The sequence below is a fragment of the Lucilia sericata genome, unplaced genomic scaffold (assembly GCF_015586225.1).
Source record: "Lucilia sericata isolate MDLA Ls3-8-SP2 unplaced genomic scaffold, ASM1558622v1 Contig000396F_arrow, whole genome shotgun sequence".
Lineage (NCBI taxonomy): Eukaryota > Metazoa > Arthropoda > Insecta > Diptera > Calliphoridae > Lucilia > Lucilia sericata.
In genome coordinates this window covers 183,816-204,275 of record NW_023994414.1, presented here as the reverse complement: position 1 = coordinate 204,275, position 20,460 = coordinate 183,816, and the positions used below count along the sequence as shown (strand labels likewise).

Here is a 20,460-nt window from a genome sequence, read left to right as displayed (position 1 = left end):
AAAAGGATGACGAATATTCTTCATTTTTTTTGCGTTAATTTAAACAATTAATACACGGCCATTTAATTTCAAGCCAACTGATAAAATAATCTATTTATTTGCTTATTATTTTATTGGAATTTACTATATAATTTCATACTGGATATTTATTAAATATTGCAGTAGTTGAAACAACTGGGCGGCAGTGTGGTAATTTATTGGTTGAATTTAATTTGTTTTTTTTTTACTTATTTAAATAAATCGTGTGTTTATTATAATCTCTAGTGGTTTATTCATGAACAATATGCAGAATGGTTTTAGCAAAATGTGACATTTAATTTTATCCATAAAATTATAATTAATTGTTAAAATTTTCTCTTCACTAGTTCATTTCAAAATACATTATTAAATAACTTTTATAAAAAAATTATACAAAGTGTAATTAAACTGTAAGGTTACATGTGACGTATGATTAATATTTATAATAAATTTATTATATTTATTTTCACGGTGCTACAAAACCAATTGTACATGAAGAAATTGAACTGAACTAGATCAAACACAAGAACAGAACTAGAACAAAACTTGAACAGAACTAAACAGAACTAGAACAGAACTAGAACGGAACTATAACAGAACTAAAACAGAACTAGAACAGAACTAGAACAGAACTAGAACGGAACTAGAACAGAACTAGAACAGAACTAGAACAGAACTAGAACAGAACTAGAACGGAACTAGAACAGAACTAGAACAGAACTAGAACAGAACTAGAACAGAACTAGAACAGAACTAGAACAGAACTAGAACAGAACTAGAACAGAACTAGAACAGAACTAGAACAGAACTAGAACAGAACTAGAACAGAACTAGAACGGAACTATAACAGAACTATAACAGAACTAGAACAGAACTAGAACAGAACTAGAACAGAACTAGAACAGAACTAGAACAGAACTAGAACAGAACTAGAACAGAACTAGAACAGACTAGAACAGAACTAGAACAGAACTAGAACAGAACTAGAACAGAACTAGAACAGAACTAGAACAGAACTAGAACAGAACTAGAACAGAACTAAAACAGAACTAGAACAGAACTAGAACAGAACTAGAACAGATCTAGAACTAGAACAGAACTCGGTTTGGATTTTGTAGCCCAGAATTCTTTATAAGTAAGTTTTCCTGGGATTATTACAAACAAAAAACTTTATAATTAGTTTAATTTAATTGTTCAGTTGTTCAATTTTTTTGCTTTAAATATAAAAATGTTTTTTGCTAATAAATAAACTTTTTGTGTGTTTATTATGATTTTATATATATTTTTAGCAGAATTTATTAAATTTATTACGATAAGGTTCATAGGTTTTGCGGTTAAAAAATTGCAAACAATAAATATGTTAAATAATAATTATGAAACAAATCTGTAATTATAATTGCCGTCACTGTTTGTTTGCGTTTTTTTAATTTTCTAAAAAATTGAGGGTTTTAATAGGAAAACTAATAGCTATTTTTATTAAAATATTAGTTATAATAAAATAAATAAATTGAAAATTTTAAATTCGCAATAGCTATTATAGGAAAATTTTTACTAAAATAAATTTGATCTAAAGCTTTATTTCTAATCCATTTATTTACTAAAATCTTTATTTAAAACTTATGAATATATGTAACTAAGTTCATTACAAAACTTCTTTTAGTGCATAAACCAGACAATACTGCAATCTAAAATATTTGATAAAATGCCAATTTTAATTTCTAATTAATTAACTCAATTATAATAACGTAAATAAACTTTCTAACCCCAAAAACCAAACATTTTAATTAAAAAATAAAACTAAATATTAAATACATTTAATAACACTTAAAATCCAATTTACAAAATTTCATAAAATGCACAAACTACAAACAATATCTCTTATCTATTTAATGCAAACTACTGTCCACATTCCCTTTCAGTTCTCGGATTATATGTTTATATAATGATACAAAATAAATACCACTTAAGTTGTTTAATATTATATCTATATAGTAACAATTGTATGGTCAGAAATAAGTATTAGTTTAACAATATGTTTGCATAGTTATTATTATTATTATTATTATTGATGATATTGTTATTATTAATAATATTTTGTATAAATCCATTATATAAATTTGTTACAACAAAATTTGAAATTCTATTCTATTTCTTTCCCTCTGATTTATTGTTTAGTTTAAACACTCAAAAATCCTTGTGGCTTTTCTGCATACCAACTAGCAAAATAACTAATTTAGGTGTGATTATATATGTATACATATATTGATTGTAAATGTAATATATGTTGGCATATAGGTAACTACATACATACATATAAATATGTTAAATTAAAACATATTTTATATAATAACAATTATTTTAGGGGGTATTAAAATTGAGTGGAATAATACTTGGTAAAAGTACTTTTTAGACAATTATACAATGTCCATCGTTTTAGTACCAAAAGTCAAAATAGTATAATTTTTTCCTAATTCTTCCGTATGACTGGGTCAGGTAGTATTATTTAGTCTATGCCAAGTAGCAACATCCTGTTGAAATAACCTTTAGCCCGTATTATCATGGCAGTAACAATCTTTAGGAACCGTAACAGCGGCTTCATTTTAGAAGAAGTACACAGAGGGAAAAAGAAATATATACGCCTGGTACCAAATTGACATCAAACTGTTTATAATTTTTCAATAACATCCGTTGTCGAAGTACATACATACGTACGGCAGCACTATGTATGTAATGTTGACAACATTGCAACAATTCGTTGTCGAAATCTAAATTTTATACACATCCGTTGTCTAAATGTTAACAAACGTGGTAAGCTCACTATTGGCAACGGATTGTTTGTCAATAGTGAGCTTACCACGTTTGTTAACATTTAGACAACGGATGTGTATAAAATTTAGATTTCGACAACGAATTGTTGCAATGTTGTCGTACGTATGTATATACTTTGACAACGGATGTTAATGAAAAATTATAAACTCTCTGCCGTCAATATGGTTCCAGGCGTGTATATTTCTTGTTCCCTCTGTGTAAGATCCGATGATGTCACAAGCTTGAAAAGCGCATCAATCGGAGTCTATAGAGTCTATTGTAGATTGGTCTCTTAATTGTTTATTAACAAATTTAACTATTTTTGTTAAAATGTTCATAATTCAAGTACAAATCGAGCTCAAATCTAGCCCATTTTGGAATTAATTTAATCTTTTATATTCTTAAATCAATCTTGTTTTTATCTCAAATGAAGTAAGTATTTGAATTTACATCAACTCCAAATTTCTCAACAGAAGTACATTGTAAGATCACTTTGACCCTCAAAAAGGCTTCATATATAACAGATTCGTACTTTAAGTCTATTCACTATTTAAATGTATAATATAGGTCCACAATTTCATATATTACCCATACAGGTAAACCTGAAAATTAGAAAATGTTCTTAACTTTCATAAGTGACATAAACAAGTTTTATAAGAACAAATATATGTATATCAAATATAATGATGTAGGGCCCTTATCTCCCCTTTTACAGAAAATCACTTTATTGTCAATAAATTGGTTGGTGTTACGACAAAATTTTATAAAAATAATTTTTTTCTATAAAATTATTAACATCAGATTCTATATAGTTCGATCTAAAGACCCGAAAAGTTCCTTATCATAAAATAAACCTGATGTTAATATTAGTTGGTTAGTTAGTTTGAAATGAGAATACATATACATGGGCCTCTATCGGGCCTGTTGTGCGCTCCTTAACCGGTGCCTCAGGTGGGAATCGAACCCACCACATCTGGCCTATCAGACTAGAACAGTAACCATTAACCTACCGGAGGCCACTGTTCATATTAATCCAGCAAAAACTTTACTTTCCCAGTAATCGGGCAAGTAATATTGGAGCATAGCGAAAGTATTTTTTTTGGGTGAATAACTACTTATTTTATAAAATAAATGATTTCAAATGTGCTTAACTGACTTTCCGGCATTTAAACCGGACAGTTGTATAGTTGTTTCAAGGTCCATTGACAATAAATTCCATTCAACATAAATTAATAATGTTATTGGTAACGACTACTCATTACAAAGAAATGTATAAAACAACTCCATTACAATCATCACTCATTATCAAAATTTAAAAATCTTTTGCTGGGAACACATTTGGAAAGGAACGATTCATAATAACATAAATGTAAAAGTGGGCGTGGTATCTCCAATATGAATTAATTACAAAAATTCGTTTATTTAGGAAACTATTTGTGTTAGAATTTTCAAATTATGTACAACTAACTTTAACATTCATATAAACATTTGGAAGAAAAGTGGGCGGACCTTCCCATATGAATATAGTATAAACAAGTAAGAATTTATAGGCGGACATGAACGACCTTACCAGTGATTGTGTTAAAAATTTTGATTATTTTATTTAATAATAAAGTATTAAATTTAATTTTTACCTTAATTCAGAAATATTTTAACGATTTGTTGACTAAAAAGGGAGTTTCTAAATGAGGGGTTATATGGGGGCAGATGGTTAATATGGTCCTATCCCTATAACTTTTAGTAGAGGGATTTACGTATACATTAGTTATTTATGCAGAATATCATCATGATATTAGTGTTTATAAGTGAATTTTGACCATCAAGTCATTTTCTGAAGGGGACTTTGTATGGGCGATAGGGTCAAATGAGGCCCGATCATTACGAAAATCAGCAGTATCATTAAGACTTATATAAAACTAAGTTTTTTGCCAATTTTTGAAGTGATACAAGAACATTTAACATATTTATGAGCTCAAAAGCCCTATTCGGGGGTACAGTTGTATGGGGGCTGTACGAAATAATGGGCCGATTTTAATAATTTCTAATAGGCTTTGTCCTTGTCATAAGAAGAAAATTTCATGAAATTATCTTGACAAAGTTTACATGGACACACATACTTTAAGGTGGGTATATGATCAATATTTTTGGGAGTTACAAACATCAGCAGGGTATAAAAATCGTATGTTAGGGAAACTATTAGAGCTAAATGTAAACTTTTGGGTAATAAATTTACGGACTTTCAATAGGGGGCTTGGCACATGAATAAAAAATAAAAATTCCTATATCTGGGCAATTCAAAAATCATATTTATATAGATTTTAGAGTAGAAAAGCACACTAGGTATATTTAGTTAACATATAAAATTTCTTATTTGATCTGGGATATTCATTTTTACAATTTTTCCCTTTATACCTTTCCCTCTCATCACTAATTGTAATTGCAGCGCTATTATAAATTGCCATATTTTCTTTATCTGAATATGTATGTTGCATGTTGAAAGTAGTATTAGTAAAAGTAATAATTATAATAACATAAACCACAACAACAATAATAGCAATTTAAGTACGTACTAAAATGCCTTGCAGCAAAATGAACTCAAACGTTTACACACGAACATTTATACATATACATATTTAATAAACATCTGATATTAATTGAGATTTATTGACTAATTATAATAAATTTATGTTGAATATATTCTCGGAAACCCCAAAATAAAGTTATTAAATGTTTAAAATAAACTTTAAGCGGAGTAAAATGAACAGTAATTGTTGAAAAGTACATACTTTAATGTTGTGTGTTGTATGTATGGGAAGTTTTATAGTGTTGGTGGCAAATAGAAATTGTTACAGGTATTTAAATGAAATTTTTGCTAAATTTTTAAAACTTTATCGTGGTTAACAGTCGATATTGTTGATCTATTATAGAACTTTATAATTAGTTTTAGCATTTCTAGATTTTGTAATGGTGCAATGTCAGCAAGACAAATTCATAATGTACTGCTGTCTTTTCTGGAACTGTTTGGATAAATCTGCAAATTGGTACTTGAAATTTTCAAGACGAAGTTTTCGGGAATATATTAGTTTGATCTTTTAATTCCATTTTGCTACAATGTCAGCAAGACAACTATAAATGTCCTGCTGACATTTCAGCAAATACTTGAAAATATCATTAAGTCTTAAATTTTTAACTGGGAATTAATAAGTTTGATTTTTATTCAAATAATTTCGTTCTGACATAAGTTTAACTGCTATCACACCTTTGTAACGATAAGTTTTACATATTTATACCCTACACTACTTTAGTGGGGAGGGTATATTGCGTTTGTGCTGATGTTTGTAACGCACAATAATATTGGTCCTATACCCACCTTAAAGTATACCAATCGGCTTAGAATCATTTTCTGAGTCGATTCAGCTATGTCCGTCCGTCTGTCCGTCTGTAATCCATGTAAACCTTGTAATTAAATTACAGGTCGCAATTTTGAAGATAATTTAATGAAATTTGGCACATGATCTTCTATTGTCCCAGGGACGAAGCCTATTGAAAATGGTTAATATCGGTCCATTATTTCACCTAGCCCCCATACAACTGAACCCCCGAATAGGGCTTGTAAACCTTGTAATCAAACTACAGGTCGAAATTTTGAAGATAATTCAATGAAATTTGGCACATGATCTTCTATTGTCGCAGGGACGAAGCCTATTCAAAATGGTTAATATCGGTCCATTATTTCACCTAGCCCCCATACAACTGAACCCCCGAATAGGGCTTGTAAACCTTGTAATCAAAATACAGGTCGCAATTTTGAAGATAATTTAATGAAATTTGGCACATGATCTTCTATTGTCCCAGGGACAAAGCCTATTGAAAATGGTTAATATCGGTCCATTATTTCACCAAGCCCGAATAGGGTTTATAAACTTTGTAATCAAACTACAGGTCGCAATTTTGAAGATAATTCAATGAAATTTGACACACGATCTTCTATTGTCCCAGGGACGGAGCCTATTGAAAATGATTAACATCGGTCCATTATTTCACCTAGCCCCCATACAACTGAACCCGACGTATAGGGATTTTAAGTTTATAATTATGTTTAATATACTCGTATCTCGACAAGAAGCTGCAAAACCAAGTTCTATGCTAGTCTTGATTACTCTCATGAATTTTATAATTATTTGACCATAGCCCCTACACAAATGTCCACAATTTTATTCAACAATAAATGGCTTAAGTATAATTCAAGGCAAGGTGCAATTCAACTTGCTTTATTATGCTTTATTATGAAAACTAAATCATATTTTATTTTTGTAACAGGTGTAGGGTATTATATGGTCGGCCTCGCCCGACTATAATTTCTTACTTGTTTAATTTAAACCTGTTTTTCCTTAACAATTGATAACTAAACTTTATGTCTTTTATTGACAGCCAGCTGTCATTTGAAAACTCAAATCAAATGTTAAAAAATTTCTCTTTAAAAATAATGAAAACAAAAGCTTCCATTAAAAATCTATAAATGTATTTGAAAACCTTTCACCAATTTATTGATTTGTCAAAACACTCAATAAAATAAACAACACGAATAAACAAAGCAAATTTGCTACAACTGTCAAATAATCACAAAAATACATCAATAGACACACACTCTCAAAAAACATACGCCAAATGTAGGGGGGCTGTGTTAAAAAACAAATTGAATACTTAGTCTTTGTTTTTGACATCAAGTCTTTTTCATTTTAGCCAACAAATTTAATAAATTGCCAACTAAATGCCTACACTTGTTTTCAATTGTTTTTGTTGGCTGTTGTCCGGCTAAGCACCAAAAGAAACACTGGCAAATATTTTCATTTCTATAGCAATTTATTATAGCTTATTGCAATGCGCACACAATTGCAACAAAATAGCAAAAAGATTTAAAGTCTCTAATCAAAAAACGAAGGAAAACAGAAAAAAAGATTAAACAAGCCACCAAATACTTAGAGGTCAAAATTTATTACAAGAAATACCAGAAAAACTATGAGGCAACAATGTTGTTGCTTGAACAAAAAATTAAAACTGGAAATTAAACCTAAAAAAAATTGTATACATTAATGTTGAAAGTAATAATGTCTGTTTGAGATTTGCTCTCATCTCTAGCTAATTTAACTTGATCGTATTTCATGGCTGACATTTTCGATGACTGACTGTATGAAAAACAACATGACAAACCTCTTGCATTTACATGCAACTAAATATTTCAAATATTTAATTTTAAATAGAGAGAAAGAATCTCATAAACTCAAATACTTGCGGCTCATTTAACAACATTTACGAGTTAAATGTTAAATATGTTGAAAAATTTTGTTAAATAGACATAACATTAGAGATCATAGATACATATTTTGTATAATGTGTGTGTGTGTCCTCATATAATAAACAGTATTATGTTGATTTTAATTTGGGGCTACTTTGATATTAATGTGTTTACAATGTTTATAGAGAGACATAGTGTTTATTAGATGACAGAATTTTGAAGGTATTGCAAACCTCTTTAGCTTTCATTCTTTGAACATTTAATTTAAAATATCTACTATATTTCACTTCCTTTTCATTAAAAAAGTTTCTTTTCATTTAAAATATTGCTTTTATTGAAAAAGCTCTTTTTCCTTAAAAAAGCTCCATTTGATTCAGATTTTATTTTTAATATAAAAAAGTCTTTAAAATTAGGTTTTTTATACAGAAACAATAAATTTTCTTTCAAACAGCTCCTTTTTCTTTGAAAAAGTTTCATTTCAGTGAAAGTGCTCATTTTCTTTGAAAAAGCTCTTTACTCTTTTAAAGGCACTTTTCCTTTGAAAAATTCTCTTAAGAAAAGCTTTTTCTCCTTAAAATTATCTTTTTTGCTTAAAAAGTTCTTTAACTTCAAACTGAATACCAATTTTTCATTGACATTTTTTGTCTTTCTTTTTTTTTAAGAAAAAGCTCTTTCTCCTTCAAGCTCTTTCTTTCAGAAATGTTTTTTCACTAAAAAAATCTTTTTTTTGGGATAAAGCTTTGGGAACGTTAAAATTTTAATTTAAAAGCCTCTTTTTCATTGAACAAAACTATTTTTTTTTTGAAAAAGCGTATTTTTCGGAAAAAGCTCTTTAATTTCATTGAAACACAGAAAATGTAATTTTTCATTGAAAATGTATTTTACTTTACAAAGCTCATCAACTTTAAATTGAATCATAAAATATGTTATTTTTCTTTGGAGAAAAATGTTTTTTTTTTATAAAAAAGCTCTTTTTTATTAAGAAAACTATTTTTTTAAATAGAAAAGCTCTTTTTTATTATAAAGCTCTTACTATTGATAAAGCATTAGAAACGTATGTTTTGTTAAAAACGCTTTTTTTATTGCATATTTTTTTGAAAAAGGTATTTAACTTTATTGAATCACTGAAAATGCAATTTTTTATTGAAAAAATATTTTCCTTTAAAAAGCTCATTGGAAAAATTTGTTTGTTATTAAAAAAGCGCTTTTTCATTAAAAAGCTCTTATTATTGATAAAGCACTAAGAACGTATTTTTTGTTAAAAAATATATTTTTTATTGAAAATTTAATTTTAATTAAAAAAGATCTTTTTAATTGAAAAAGTTTTTTCATCTGAAAATCAGTTTTTTTAATTAAACACTTCTTTCTTTGCAAAATATATTCATTGAAAAAGTTTTTTTTTTAATTGTAAAAGTTTTTTTCTTTTAATAAGCAAGCTTTCTTCCTGCAAAAGCTCTTTTTCCGTGAAAAATAAATTCTTGAAAACGTTCCTTTCTTCAAATGCTTTTTTCTTCCAAAAGCTCTTTTTCCTTAAGAAGTCCTTTAACTTCAAATTGAAACAAGTTATTTTTTCTTGGAGAAACTTTTGAACTTTTAAATTTTTCTTCCTTTCCTTTCAAAAGCTTTTCTTCCTTTCCTTTCAAAAGCTCTTTTTCCCTAAAAACTTCTTTAAATTCAAATTGAAACAAGTTACTTTTTCACACTTGAATCATAGAAAACATTATTTTTCATTAAAAAAGCCTTTTCATTTATAGAATGTTTTTAGTTTTTATTGGAAATTCGTAGTTTCATTAAAAAACTCTTTTTATTGAAATTATCCTTTTCTCTTAAAAAAAAAACTTTATTACTTACAAAAGCTCTTATTCATTTAATATACATATGTATTTTTTTGCATCTAAAGCTAAAGCCAAAAAAATAACTTTTTTACGAAGAAAAATATTTTTTTTTTTAAAAAGCTTTTTTTATGTCAAATTTTTTTTCACTTAATGTCAACAAAACAAATCACCTGCTTACAAACTGCCTCATACAAAATGTATCTAATAAACACTAATGCATTAAATAAATTAAGCTTTAAAATAGACACATACATAAACCAAATTAAAACAACAAAAAAAACTTATAATCATTTAAATATACACGCACTAATAACAGGTCGAGTTGAAATGAAACGAATTGAAATTGAATTTTGTGTGTTGTTTTTAGTATTTTAAGCATGACTGGCTAGACTCGTATCAAAAATGTAAATACATTTGTAAATATGTATGTAAGCGAAAATTCATACCACTAAACATACATGTTCAACTCATATTCCTGAACTCTTGTATTCAAAATCGGCAACAACTAGACATGATTATTATTTCATTTTACTCCCAACCTTACCCCCCTCCTCCTTTCACGTTTTAAAATAAGGCAAACACTTATTTTGGTGAGTTGCTTGTTGTTGCAGTTGCACATTTAATGTACACACACATAATAATATTGAAATGAAATGTTTGTAAATGTTTACATTTTGTGTACTTAATATGCAAAATGTAATTTGCCGCGTCGCGTGACGTATGTAATCACTTTTATTTTATTCAACAGATCCCCTCTTGTCATTTCCTGTCTCCCCTTTTTTCAAGTTTTCACATTGCCCCATGCTACCTTATACATACTAATACATATAATTGAAATGCAACTGCAACAATAACAAGAACAACATCATCATCATGCTTTCACTTAATTTCAAATTTATGCTTAAACACTAATGGAAATAAAATTTATTTAAATCTTAAATTTTGAGGGTTTTCGGGTATTTTGTATTTGTAAAAATTTTGATTAAATTTTGTCTAATTCCTAAAATAAAATATCAAATTGTTTCTGCCTAATTATCAGCCAAAGAGAACAAAGTCCTGGTACTGCCGATATTGAATAAATTTCTGTATGGTAGCTGTTGAAAAAGTCAATAAAACATTGCACATATTTAAATTTTAATAATATTTTTAAGCTTTCCCTATTTATAAAAAATAAAAAAAATTGAAATAGTGGATTTAATCAGTTTGGCTTGTGAAACATCCATATGTACATCCAAATTAGTGTCTGTATACAAAAAAAAACCTTCCAAACCATCCTCTATAAATAGTCATGCACTATTTATACCATCATCATATGTGCATATGTATATGTATACATACTTCCTGCAATTCCGGTTATAAACCCCATGTCAAAGATTTAACTTTTAGTTATGGTGCAAAACGGACGACTCCGATCGCATATCAGAGTAGAATTAGTCGAAAACTTTTAGGAACTGATCATAAATAGTATATCATGGTCAAACTGCGCGCACTCTACAGGTCGCAATTTTCAATATAATTTGATGTAACTTGGCACTAAGTCTTACTTTGACCCAAGGACGAAATGGTTAAAATTGGTCAGTTATTTCGTATAGCCCCCATACAACCGTACCTCCCGAATAGGGCTTTTGAGCTTATACACGGAGGGAAAAAGAAATATACACGCCTGGTACCAAATTGACCCCAAACTGTTAATAATTTTTCAATAACATCCGTTGTCAAAGTATACACATACGTACGACGACACTATGTAATGTTGACAACATTGCAAACAATCCGTTGCCAATAGCGAGGTTACCACGTTTGTTAACATTTTGACAACAGATGTGTATACAATTAGATTTCGACAACAAATTTTTGCAATGTTGACAACGTTGTGTTGTCGTACGTATGTATATACTTTAACAACGGATGTTATTGAAAAATTATAAACTTTTTGGTGTCAATTTGGTACCAGGCGTATATATTTCTTTTTCCCTCTGTGTAAATATGTTTAACGTTCTTGTATCACTCGAAAAATCGGCGAAATTTGGTTTTATATAAGTATTAATGATACTTCTGATTTCCGTAATAATCGGGCCTTTGACCCTATCCCCCATCAGAAAATGACTTGATGATCAAAATTGACTTATAAACACTAATATCACGATGATATTATGCATAAATAACTTTAATGTAGACGTAATTCTCTCTAGCAAAATTTCTAAGGATATGACCATATTAACTCCCTGCCCCCATATAATCCCTCTTATAGAAAATCCCTTTTTTTTGTCAACAAATTGGTAAAATGTTTCTAAATTAAGGTAAAAATTAAATTAATAAAAGATAATCAACAAATTAATATAATCACTGGTGTAGGGTATAATATGGTCGGCCATATGATACTATTACTGTTTTTTCTACTAAAAATGTTCTTTTTGTGGTTAATGTTATTTAAGCCAAATTATTTGAATTATATAATACTACCATTTCACTTTTTGAGAATGACTTCAGAAATAGTGAATTTGGAATCAAATAAAAAGGACTTCCCTCCTATGACAAGTCTGTGTTAAAATCATCACTTTTGCAGGTCGTTGTCAGTACTTCCAAAGAGTAAATTTTACTTCTTTTTCGCTTCATTGGAAGTTCTTGGGTAAAGTGGGTAAATTCGAGGTAAAAATGGTTTTCCTATATGAAAAGATTTTGTCCAAAAAGGGATACATTGACACAATTTACAACTGTTGGATTGTATTCTACACACTCACAAGCCTAGACTCATACAATTATTAACAAGGATTTCATATTATTGCTGTGTTCTTGTTGTTGTTTTTGTTGTATGCATTTGGAAACATTTGGTGTGTATACATATTTAAAACATTTTTAAATGTACTTTTCCCTATAATAGTATAATTGTTTAAAGGAATGTATTCCTTAAAGTTGTCTGTTATAAACTTTTCAAAATAACAAATTTCACTTAAAAGAAACTATAGTTTGGTTGAGAACTTTTTCTTTTTGAAAAAAATGAGTCATTAAAATACTATTTTCACATTACAAAACTTTAATGAGAATTTTTGAATCCTTAGATATAGCGAAAACAATTTGGAAATTACCGTCTGTCTGTCCGTCTGTCCATCTGTCTGTTTGTCTGTCCGTCTGTCCATCTGTCTTTTGTCTGTATTCATATTGAAGTTAATTTTCTGAAGGCTCCACATATCCATATATTTAATAATTCTATCGAATTTCGGTTACCTCTTTAAAATGTAATTGTTTTATTACAGTTGGCTGTTTTAAATGGATTTCTACTTTTAGATTGATTTCAATCTAAAATTAATACTTTAAATTCACTGCAAAATATGTATAATACACTTGCACATATTATGTTGATTGTTTGTCCAACAACAACTACGACAATAAAAGCAGCAGCAACAACAAAAAAATCAACAACAACAACAAAAAGTATTTAAGTTATGTGGTATGCGGCTGAGTAATTAATTGATTTTTATCTGACTTAAGGCTATTTTACAGTTTGTTGATGACAGTTTAAATTTGTTTATATCTCGTTCTCTCCAAATACACACACACGCATACAAATCCATACAGGAAAACATACATAGATACAAACCTATAATTTATATGTAAATACATACATACATATGTATGTCTACCTATACATATTTACATACATAAGTGCGTTTGTATATATATATTATAGGTATGCAAGTGTATCTAGATAGATTTATTTAATCTGTTTTTTTTTTCTTTTCTATTTGTAATGTTTGGGATTTAGCTTGTATGTTTATAACGTCGCAAGTATGTTGTCGTTTTTACTTATTTATGTTTATTTCATTGTATCACTTTTTTCTGCTGTACATTTTAGATTAAAAATGTTGATTTTATTTTCATGTTGTCATTTTTCAATTTCTTTCTGACTGTTGTTGTATTTAAAATTTATTTGATTTTTATTGGTTACTTAGTGTTGTTGGTATTTTAGGATTTTTTGTTGTATTTAATTTTTTTTATTATTGAAATATTGTATTTGTGGCATTTAGATATTTTATTTTTTTTTTGCTTTTATTGCCTGGTGTATTGCAAAGCTAAAATGTTTTGGGATTATGAGGGGATTTACTATATAACGATATAGATGCAAATCTTTTGAGAAGAAATTTAAATACTTTTTAATATAAATCTTGTGTGTGTATTTTATTTAAAATATTTTGTGTGTTTTATTTTCTAAATGCAATAAAAATAATTTAAATAAATTTTAACACACATTCTTGCAAGACATTAAATTGTAGATTTTATGTTGAAAAAAATAAAGATTTTATTTTTGGGATAAATAGGCACTTGTTTAGTAGTTTCTTAGACTAGATCAGATACTAGTAGTTAGACTGTTCAACGGATTAATACATAGACTAGTCCATAGAATAATCAATATATTGGTCCATAAACTAGTCCATGGACTAGTCCGAAGACTAGTCACTATACTAATCCATAGAAAAGTCAAAGGACTAGTCGCTAGACTAGTCCATAAACAAGTCACTAGACTAATCCATAGACTAGTCCATCGACAAGTTACTAGACAAGTCCATAGACTAGTTCGAAGACTAATCACTAGATTCGTCCATAGTCTATTCTAAAGACTAGTCAATATATTTGATGATAGAATACTAGTTCATAGACTTGTCCACAGACTAGTTCATAGACTAGTACATAGACTAGCTTATAGACTAGTCCATAGACTAGTTCATAGACTAGTCCATAGACTAGTTCATAGACTAGTCAATAGACTAATTCATAGACTAGTCCATATGCTAGTTCATAAAATAGCTCATAGACTAGTCCATAGACTAGTTCATATACTAGTTCATAGACTAGTTCATAGACTAGTCCATAGACTATTCAATAGACTAGTCCATAGACTATTCAATAGACTAGACCATAGACTAGCCTATAAACTAGTCCAAATACTAGTTCATAGATTATCCCAATAGATTAGTCAATAGAATAGACCATAGACTAAACAATAAACAAATCTATACACTAGTTTGAAGACTAGTCACTAGACTCGTCCATTGTCTATTCTAAAGACTAGTCAATAGATTTGTTGATAGACTACTCCATAGACTTCTTCATAGACTAGTCCATAGACTAGTCTATAGACTAATTCACAGTCTATTTCATAGACTAGTCCATAGAATAGACCATAGACTAGTTTATAAACTAGTCCAAAGACTAGTTCATAGATTATTCCAATAGATTAGTCAATAGATTAGACCATAGACTAGTCAATAGACAAATCCATAGACTACTTCGAAGACTAGTTACTAGACTCGTTCATAGTCTATTCTAAAGACTAGTCAATAGATTTGTTGGTAGACTACTCTATAATCTAGTACATAGACTAGTCAACAGACTAGTACATAGACTAGTCAACAGACTAGTACATAGACTAGTCAACAGACTTGTCCATAGACTGGTCCATAGACTAGGTCATAAAAGTCAATAGACGAGGCCATATACTAGTCCATAGACTAGGCCATATAGTTGTACATATACTTGTCAATAGACTAGTCAATAGACTAGTCAATAGGCTAGTCTATAGACAGGTCCATAGACTTTTCTATGGACTAGTTCATAGACTAGTCCATAAAGTAGTCTATAGACTAGTCCAAAGACTCGTTTATAGACTAGTTCATAGACTAGTCCACAGACTAGTTCATAGAGTAGTTCATAGACTAGTACATAGACTAGTCTATAGACTAGTCCATAGACTAGTTCATGGACTAGTCCATATACAAGTTCATAGGCTAGTCCATAGACTAGATCACAGACTAGACCATAGATTAGATCGTAGACTAGTCTATCGACTAGTCCAAAGACTAGTTTATAGATTAGTTCATAGACTAGTTCATAGATTGCACCATAGACTAGTCAGTAGACTAGACCATGTAGTAGTTAGTTAGTATACTAGACAATAGATAAGACAATAGAATATTAAATCTACAAGTCGATAGACTAATCCACAGACTAGCCAATAAACTAGTCCACAGACTAGTCAATAGTAGTTAATAGATTACTTCTTAGACGAAACAATATACAAGTCTGTAGAATATTTAATAAACTAATGCATAGAATAGCATGATAACTAGTTCATAGACTAGTCAAAAACTTTTCGAGAGACAAGACGATATTTGAATATGTTTGAATACCTATACATCTACAGTACGTATGATTAATATTTATTAGCATTAATAATCATACGCACTTTTCAAACTTCATACAAATTTAAAAATTTCTTTTACATAAAAAAACTCCCTTAAAATTAACAACCAAATTTCCAAATCTCACTCACCTGCGTCTCAGTCACATTTAACAATTTCGCCATTTCTGTTCGTTCACTCGAACTAAGGTACTTTTTAATTTCAAATTGTTTTTCCAATTCGAATATTTGCCTTCCCGTAAATGTAGTTCTGGCCTTTTTCTTACGTCTAGCATCTGTTGAACCCGAATCGGAATCATCTTCTGTTGTTTCCATATTTACAGCTGGCGGTGTAGTACTCATAGATGAAGGTGCTAAACGTTCACGTATTAAACTGTCACTACTGCCCGAGGGACTAACATCAGGCGGTAAAGTGATATTCGAGGGCGGCGCTATGGCAGAGGAAAGTTTTTTCTTTTTAGCACAAGTTTTATTAGCAGTTGTTTGACTAGAATCTAGAAAGAATTTTAAATAGAAAAGAAAAATTTTTATTTTTTTTACATTGTTTTCACTATTTGTTCTTAATTACTTAAGCTTGTCATAAATAATGAATACATTTTTTATTTATTTGTATTGAAATGTTATTTTAAACCCTATTTTTTATTGTGTCTGTTTCTATGTGTCTGTCTGTTTTTGTTTGGTTTGTTCATTAATTAATTGCACATGTTTAATTCACGATTTTTTGTTATTACTTTATTATTTTTTCCTATTTTTTTTGCCTTTTAATTTTTTAAGTTTTTTTTTTGCAATTTTTATTTGCCATTAAATGTCCTCCTCTATGGTTGTAAAGTCATTATGAATGTATTTCATTAATAATGATTTTATAACCAGACATTTTACAATTAAATTACTTTTATTGTATTGCAACTTTTTTTACAAGACACTTGTGATTGTTGTGACGGCTGTTATAAAGATCAGTTTAGTTTTAGTTTATATCTGATAATTTACTCTGTTCTCCTGCTAGAATTCACTTCATTTTCGTTTCCTTGTAAGCTATTTCTATTATATACTCTAGCCGTTATTCAAGGCTTAAAACCATATTCAATTTTTTATAATGACAATATGTATTTAATTATACAATTTGTTCTATTATATTTTTCCAGTTATATACATTTGTTATATAATATTGATAGATTATAAAATTGACTATAAATGACAAGTTATTCACAGTTTAATATGTATAATGTTGGTGGCAAAAACATTTTGCAAAATATAAACTCAAAATCAATTGATATTTAAATTAAGTTAACAAAATAACATAACAAATACAATTTATTTTCTATTATAATTTAAACTAACATTTGTTTGTAACTCTCATTACAATATACTTTTAAAAGTTAACACTTTAAAAAGCTATTGCTGTCCATCCGTCCGTCTGTCTGTCTGTATCTATTAATGTTTTTCCACTTTTTAAAAATATAATATTTCAATTTATATTAATTATTCCATTAAATAAAAAAACACCAACCAAGATATTTAAATGTCATTTACTGCTGTTGAACATTTAAATTTCATTTTAACTACATACAGCGAATAACAGCTTATTGCAACAATATTATTTATTATTAAGTCTCTTATAAAATTAAATGCATTTTAAATAAATTCGAAAAATGTGTTGCCAGCCATTTGTTTGTATGTTGTTGTTTTTTTTTTTCGATTTTGTTCATTTCGTTTCATTTCCATCAATTTGCCAGCACTTTTGAGTCGTTTGTGTTCATTGGCCATTTTTAATTTGTTTGTATCGTTTTAATAAAATATTTAATAAGAAAATAAAACATTTATTGGATTCGGTATAAGACGAATTTTTATGTACCTTTATAACACTTTTTCGAAAAAAAACTTATATGCCCCCTTTTTGAAAACCTATTCTAAAGGTCTTCGAAATACCTTTCGTTTTAAATATTATTTGGTACATCAACTGATTTATGATATATAGAAATTTGTATCCTATAATAGATCTTTAAACATTTTCTATAGAAAGCTATGAAGATCAGTTTTGTACCGAAAATTTTCACAAACAATTTTCTATAAAAAATATAAAAAATCAGTATATTAAATAGATCAGTTTCATATAGAAATCATTTACGATATGCTTGCATCCATTACTATTAGTTTATTATAGAAAACTTTCACATCGACATCATATTGAAAGCTTTTACTGTCACGATCAGTTTTCTTTAAAATGTTTTAACGTTATCTCTTAAAAATATTCTTAATCATCTCTCAATAAGAACTTTCAAGTTTTCTATAGCAAATAGTTGTATTTTCTTTAAAATCTTTTTTATTAGTTTCTTATGGAAAACTTGCATGAACAGTTTCCTATAGAAAACTTTTTCTGTATAGAAAACATTAACAATAAAAAAGTTGCACGATCAATCTTCTCTAGATAGTGGACTTACTTAAGAGCTATTTATAGGAAGATTTCTATAAAAACGTTGTATTTTCTATATTAAACATTTACGATAAATTTTCTTACATGATTAGTTTGTATAGAAAACTTTCCTGATAAAATGTCTAGAGGAAAATTTCACTATAAGTTCTCTATATTACTATTATCTATTACTAATTAACGATCACTTTTTCATTTAAAACTTTCACGATCTGTTTTCTTAGAGATAACGATCAGTTGTTTATAGGAAAAAACGATCAGCTTTTTACGAAATACTTTCACGATTTACTTGAAAGCTTTCTATGGGAAGATCACGATCACTCTTCTATATTACAGTTTTATGATCAGTTTTCTAAAAAAAACTTTCATGATCAATTTAATATAAAAATCATTCACGATCTGTTGGCTTTAACGATATAGAAAACTTTCACTATAGAAAACTTTTACGATCATGATAAGTTTTTACATTATGTATAATCATTTCTCAATAAGAACTTTCAAATTTCAGTGTTCTATTGTAAATTGTATTTCTTACTAAATCTATTCCATCAGTTTCTTAGGGAAAACTTGCACGATTACAATCCTATAGAAAATGTTTAGTATTATTTCTGTATAGAAAACATTAACAGTAGAAAAGTTGCATTATCAATTTTCTGTAGAAAGTGGATTTAATTAAAAGCTATTTATAGGAAGATTTCTATAAAAACTTTCACGATCAGTTTTCTATATTATAGAAAACTTGCATGATCCATTTTCTATAGAGAATTTACAACGATCAATCTCATATAGAAATCATTCACGTTAAGTTTTTATAGATAACTTTTATTTTACAAACCTTTTTCTGTCAACTTTTACAAACCTTTTAAAGACTTTTCAGGTTGTCTTTAAGCAACTTTTTCAATCATCTCTCAATAAGATCAGATATAATCAGTAATAACAGATTTACTATATGTTTTTATAGAACGATCGTGATTTACTTTCCAAAATGGACTTCCTTCCCTTAAAAATGAAAAATTTGATTCAAATAGAAATCTTTCACGATCAGTTTCTTATAGAAAACATTTACGATAAGTTTTCTATAACAACTTTCATCATCAGTTTTCTACATTTTATATTTACGATCAGTTTTCTATATTAGACATTCACGAAAATGGATTTCCTTCCTTAAAAAAATAGAAAATTTTCACGATCAGTTTCTTATAGAAATCTTTCACGATCAGTTTCTTATAGAAAACTTTTACGATAAGTTTTCTATAAAAACTTTCATGAGCAGTTTTCTACATTATATATTTACGATCAGTTTTCTATATAACACATTAACGATCAGTTTTTATAAAAAAAAAACGTTACCGATCAGTTTTCTATAGAAAACATTCGCGATCACACAAAACACTTAATATCAGTTTTAGTTGGAAAACATTTTCTATATTAAACATTTACGATCAATTTTCTTTCATGATTAGTTTTGTATAGAAAACTTTACTGATAAGTTGTCTAGAGAAACATTTTATGATCAGTTTTATAAATTACATATTAACGATCAGTTTTCCATAGAAAACTTTTACGATCTGTTTTCTTAGAGATCACGATCAGTTGTTTATAGGAAACTTTTAGATCATCTTTGTATAAAAACTTTCACGATCCGCTTTCTAAATTAAACATTTACGATCAATTTTCTATAGATTTCGATAAAAAAAACTCTCATAATCTTCTCGATTAGGTGTCTAAGAGAAATTTTCACGATCAGTCTTCTATAGAAAACTTTCTGCTTTCACGATCAGTCTAAAGAATACAATTTTCTACCAGATAACAGTTTCAGTTATGAGCTTTAGGAATCTTAATTAAACTAAAATTACAAACAGAACGTTTAATTTTAATG

General features: G+C 28.3%; 1 protein-coding gene and 1 long non-coding RNA gene across 3 annotated transcripts in view; one reads left to right on the top strand and one right to left on the bottom strand.

Moving 5' to 3' along the window:
- The window catches only part of LOC119604455, a 156,957-nt gene that overhangs the window by 49,895 nt on the left and 86,602 nt on the right, over positions 1 to 20,460 (top strand). The gene's annotated exons all lie outside the window — the stretch shown is intronic.
- Positions 1 to 20,460, bottom strand: part of LOC119604453 (putative mediator of RNA polymerase II transcription subunit 26) — a 143,558-nt gene that overhangs the window by 36,695 nt on the left and 86,403 nt on the right. For both annotated transcript variants that reach the window (XM_037957077.1, XM_037957078.1), the window contains one exon: positions 16,286 to 16,647. In XM_037957077.1, the coding sequence (XP_037813005.1) occupies positions 16,286 to 16,647 (362 nt within the window). The remainder of the gene's footprint in view (positions 1 to 16,285; positions 16,648 to 20,460) is intronic.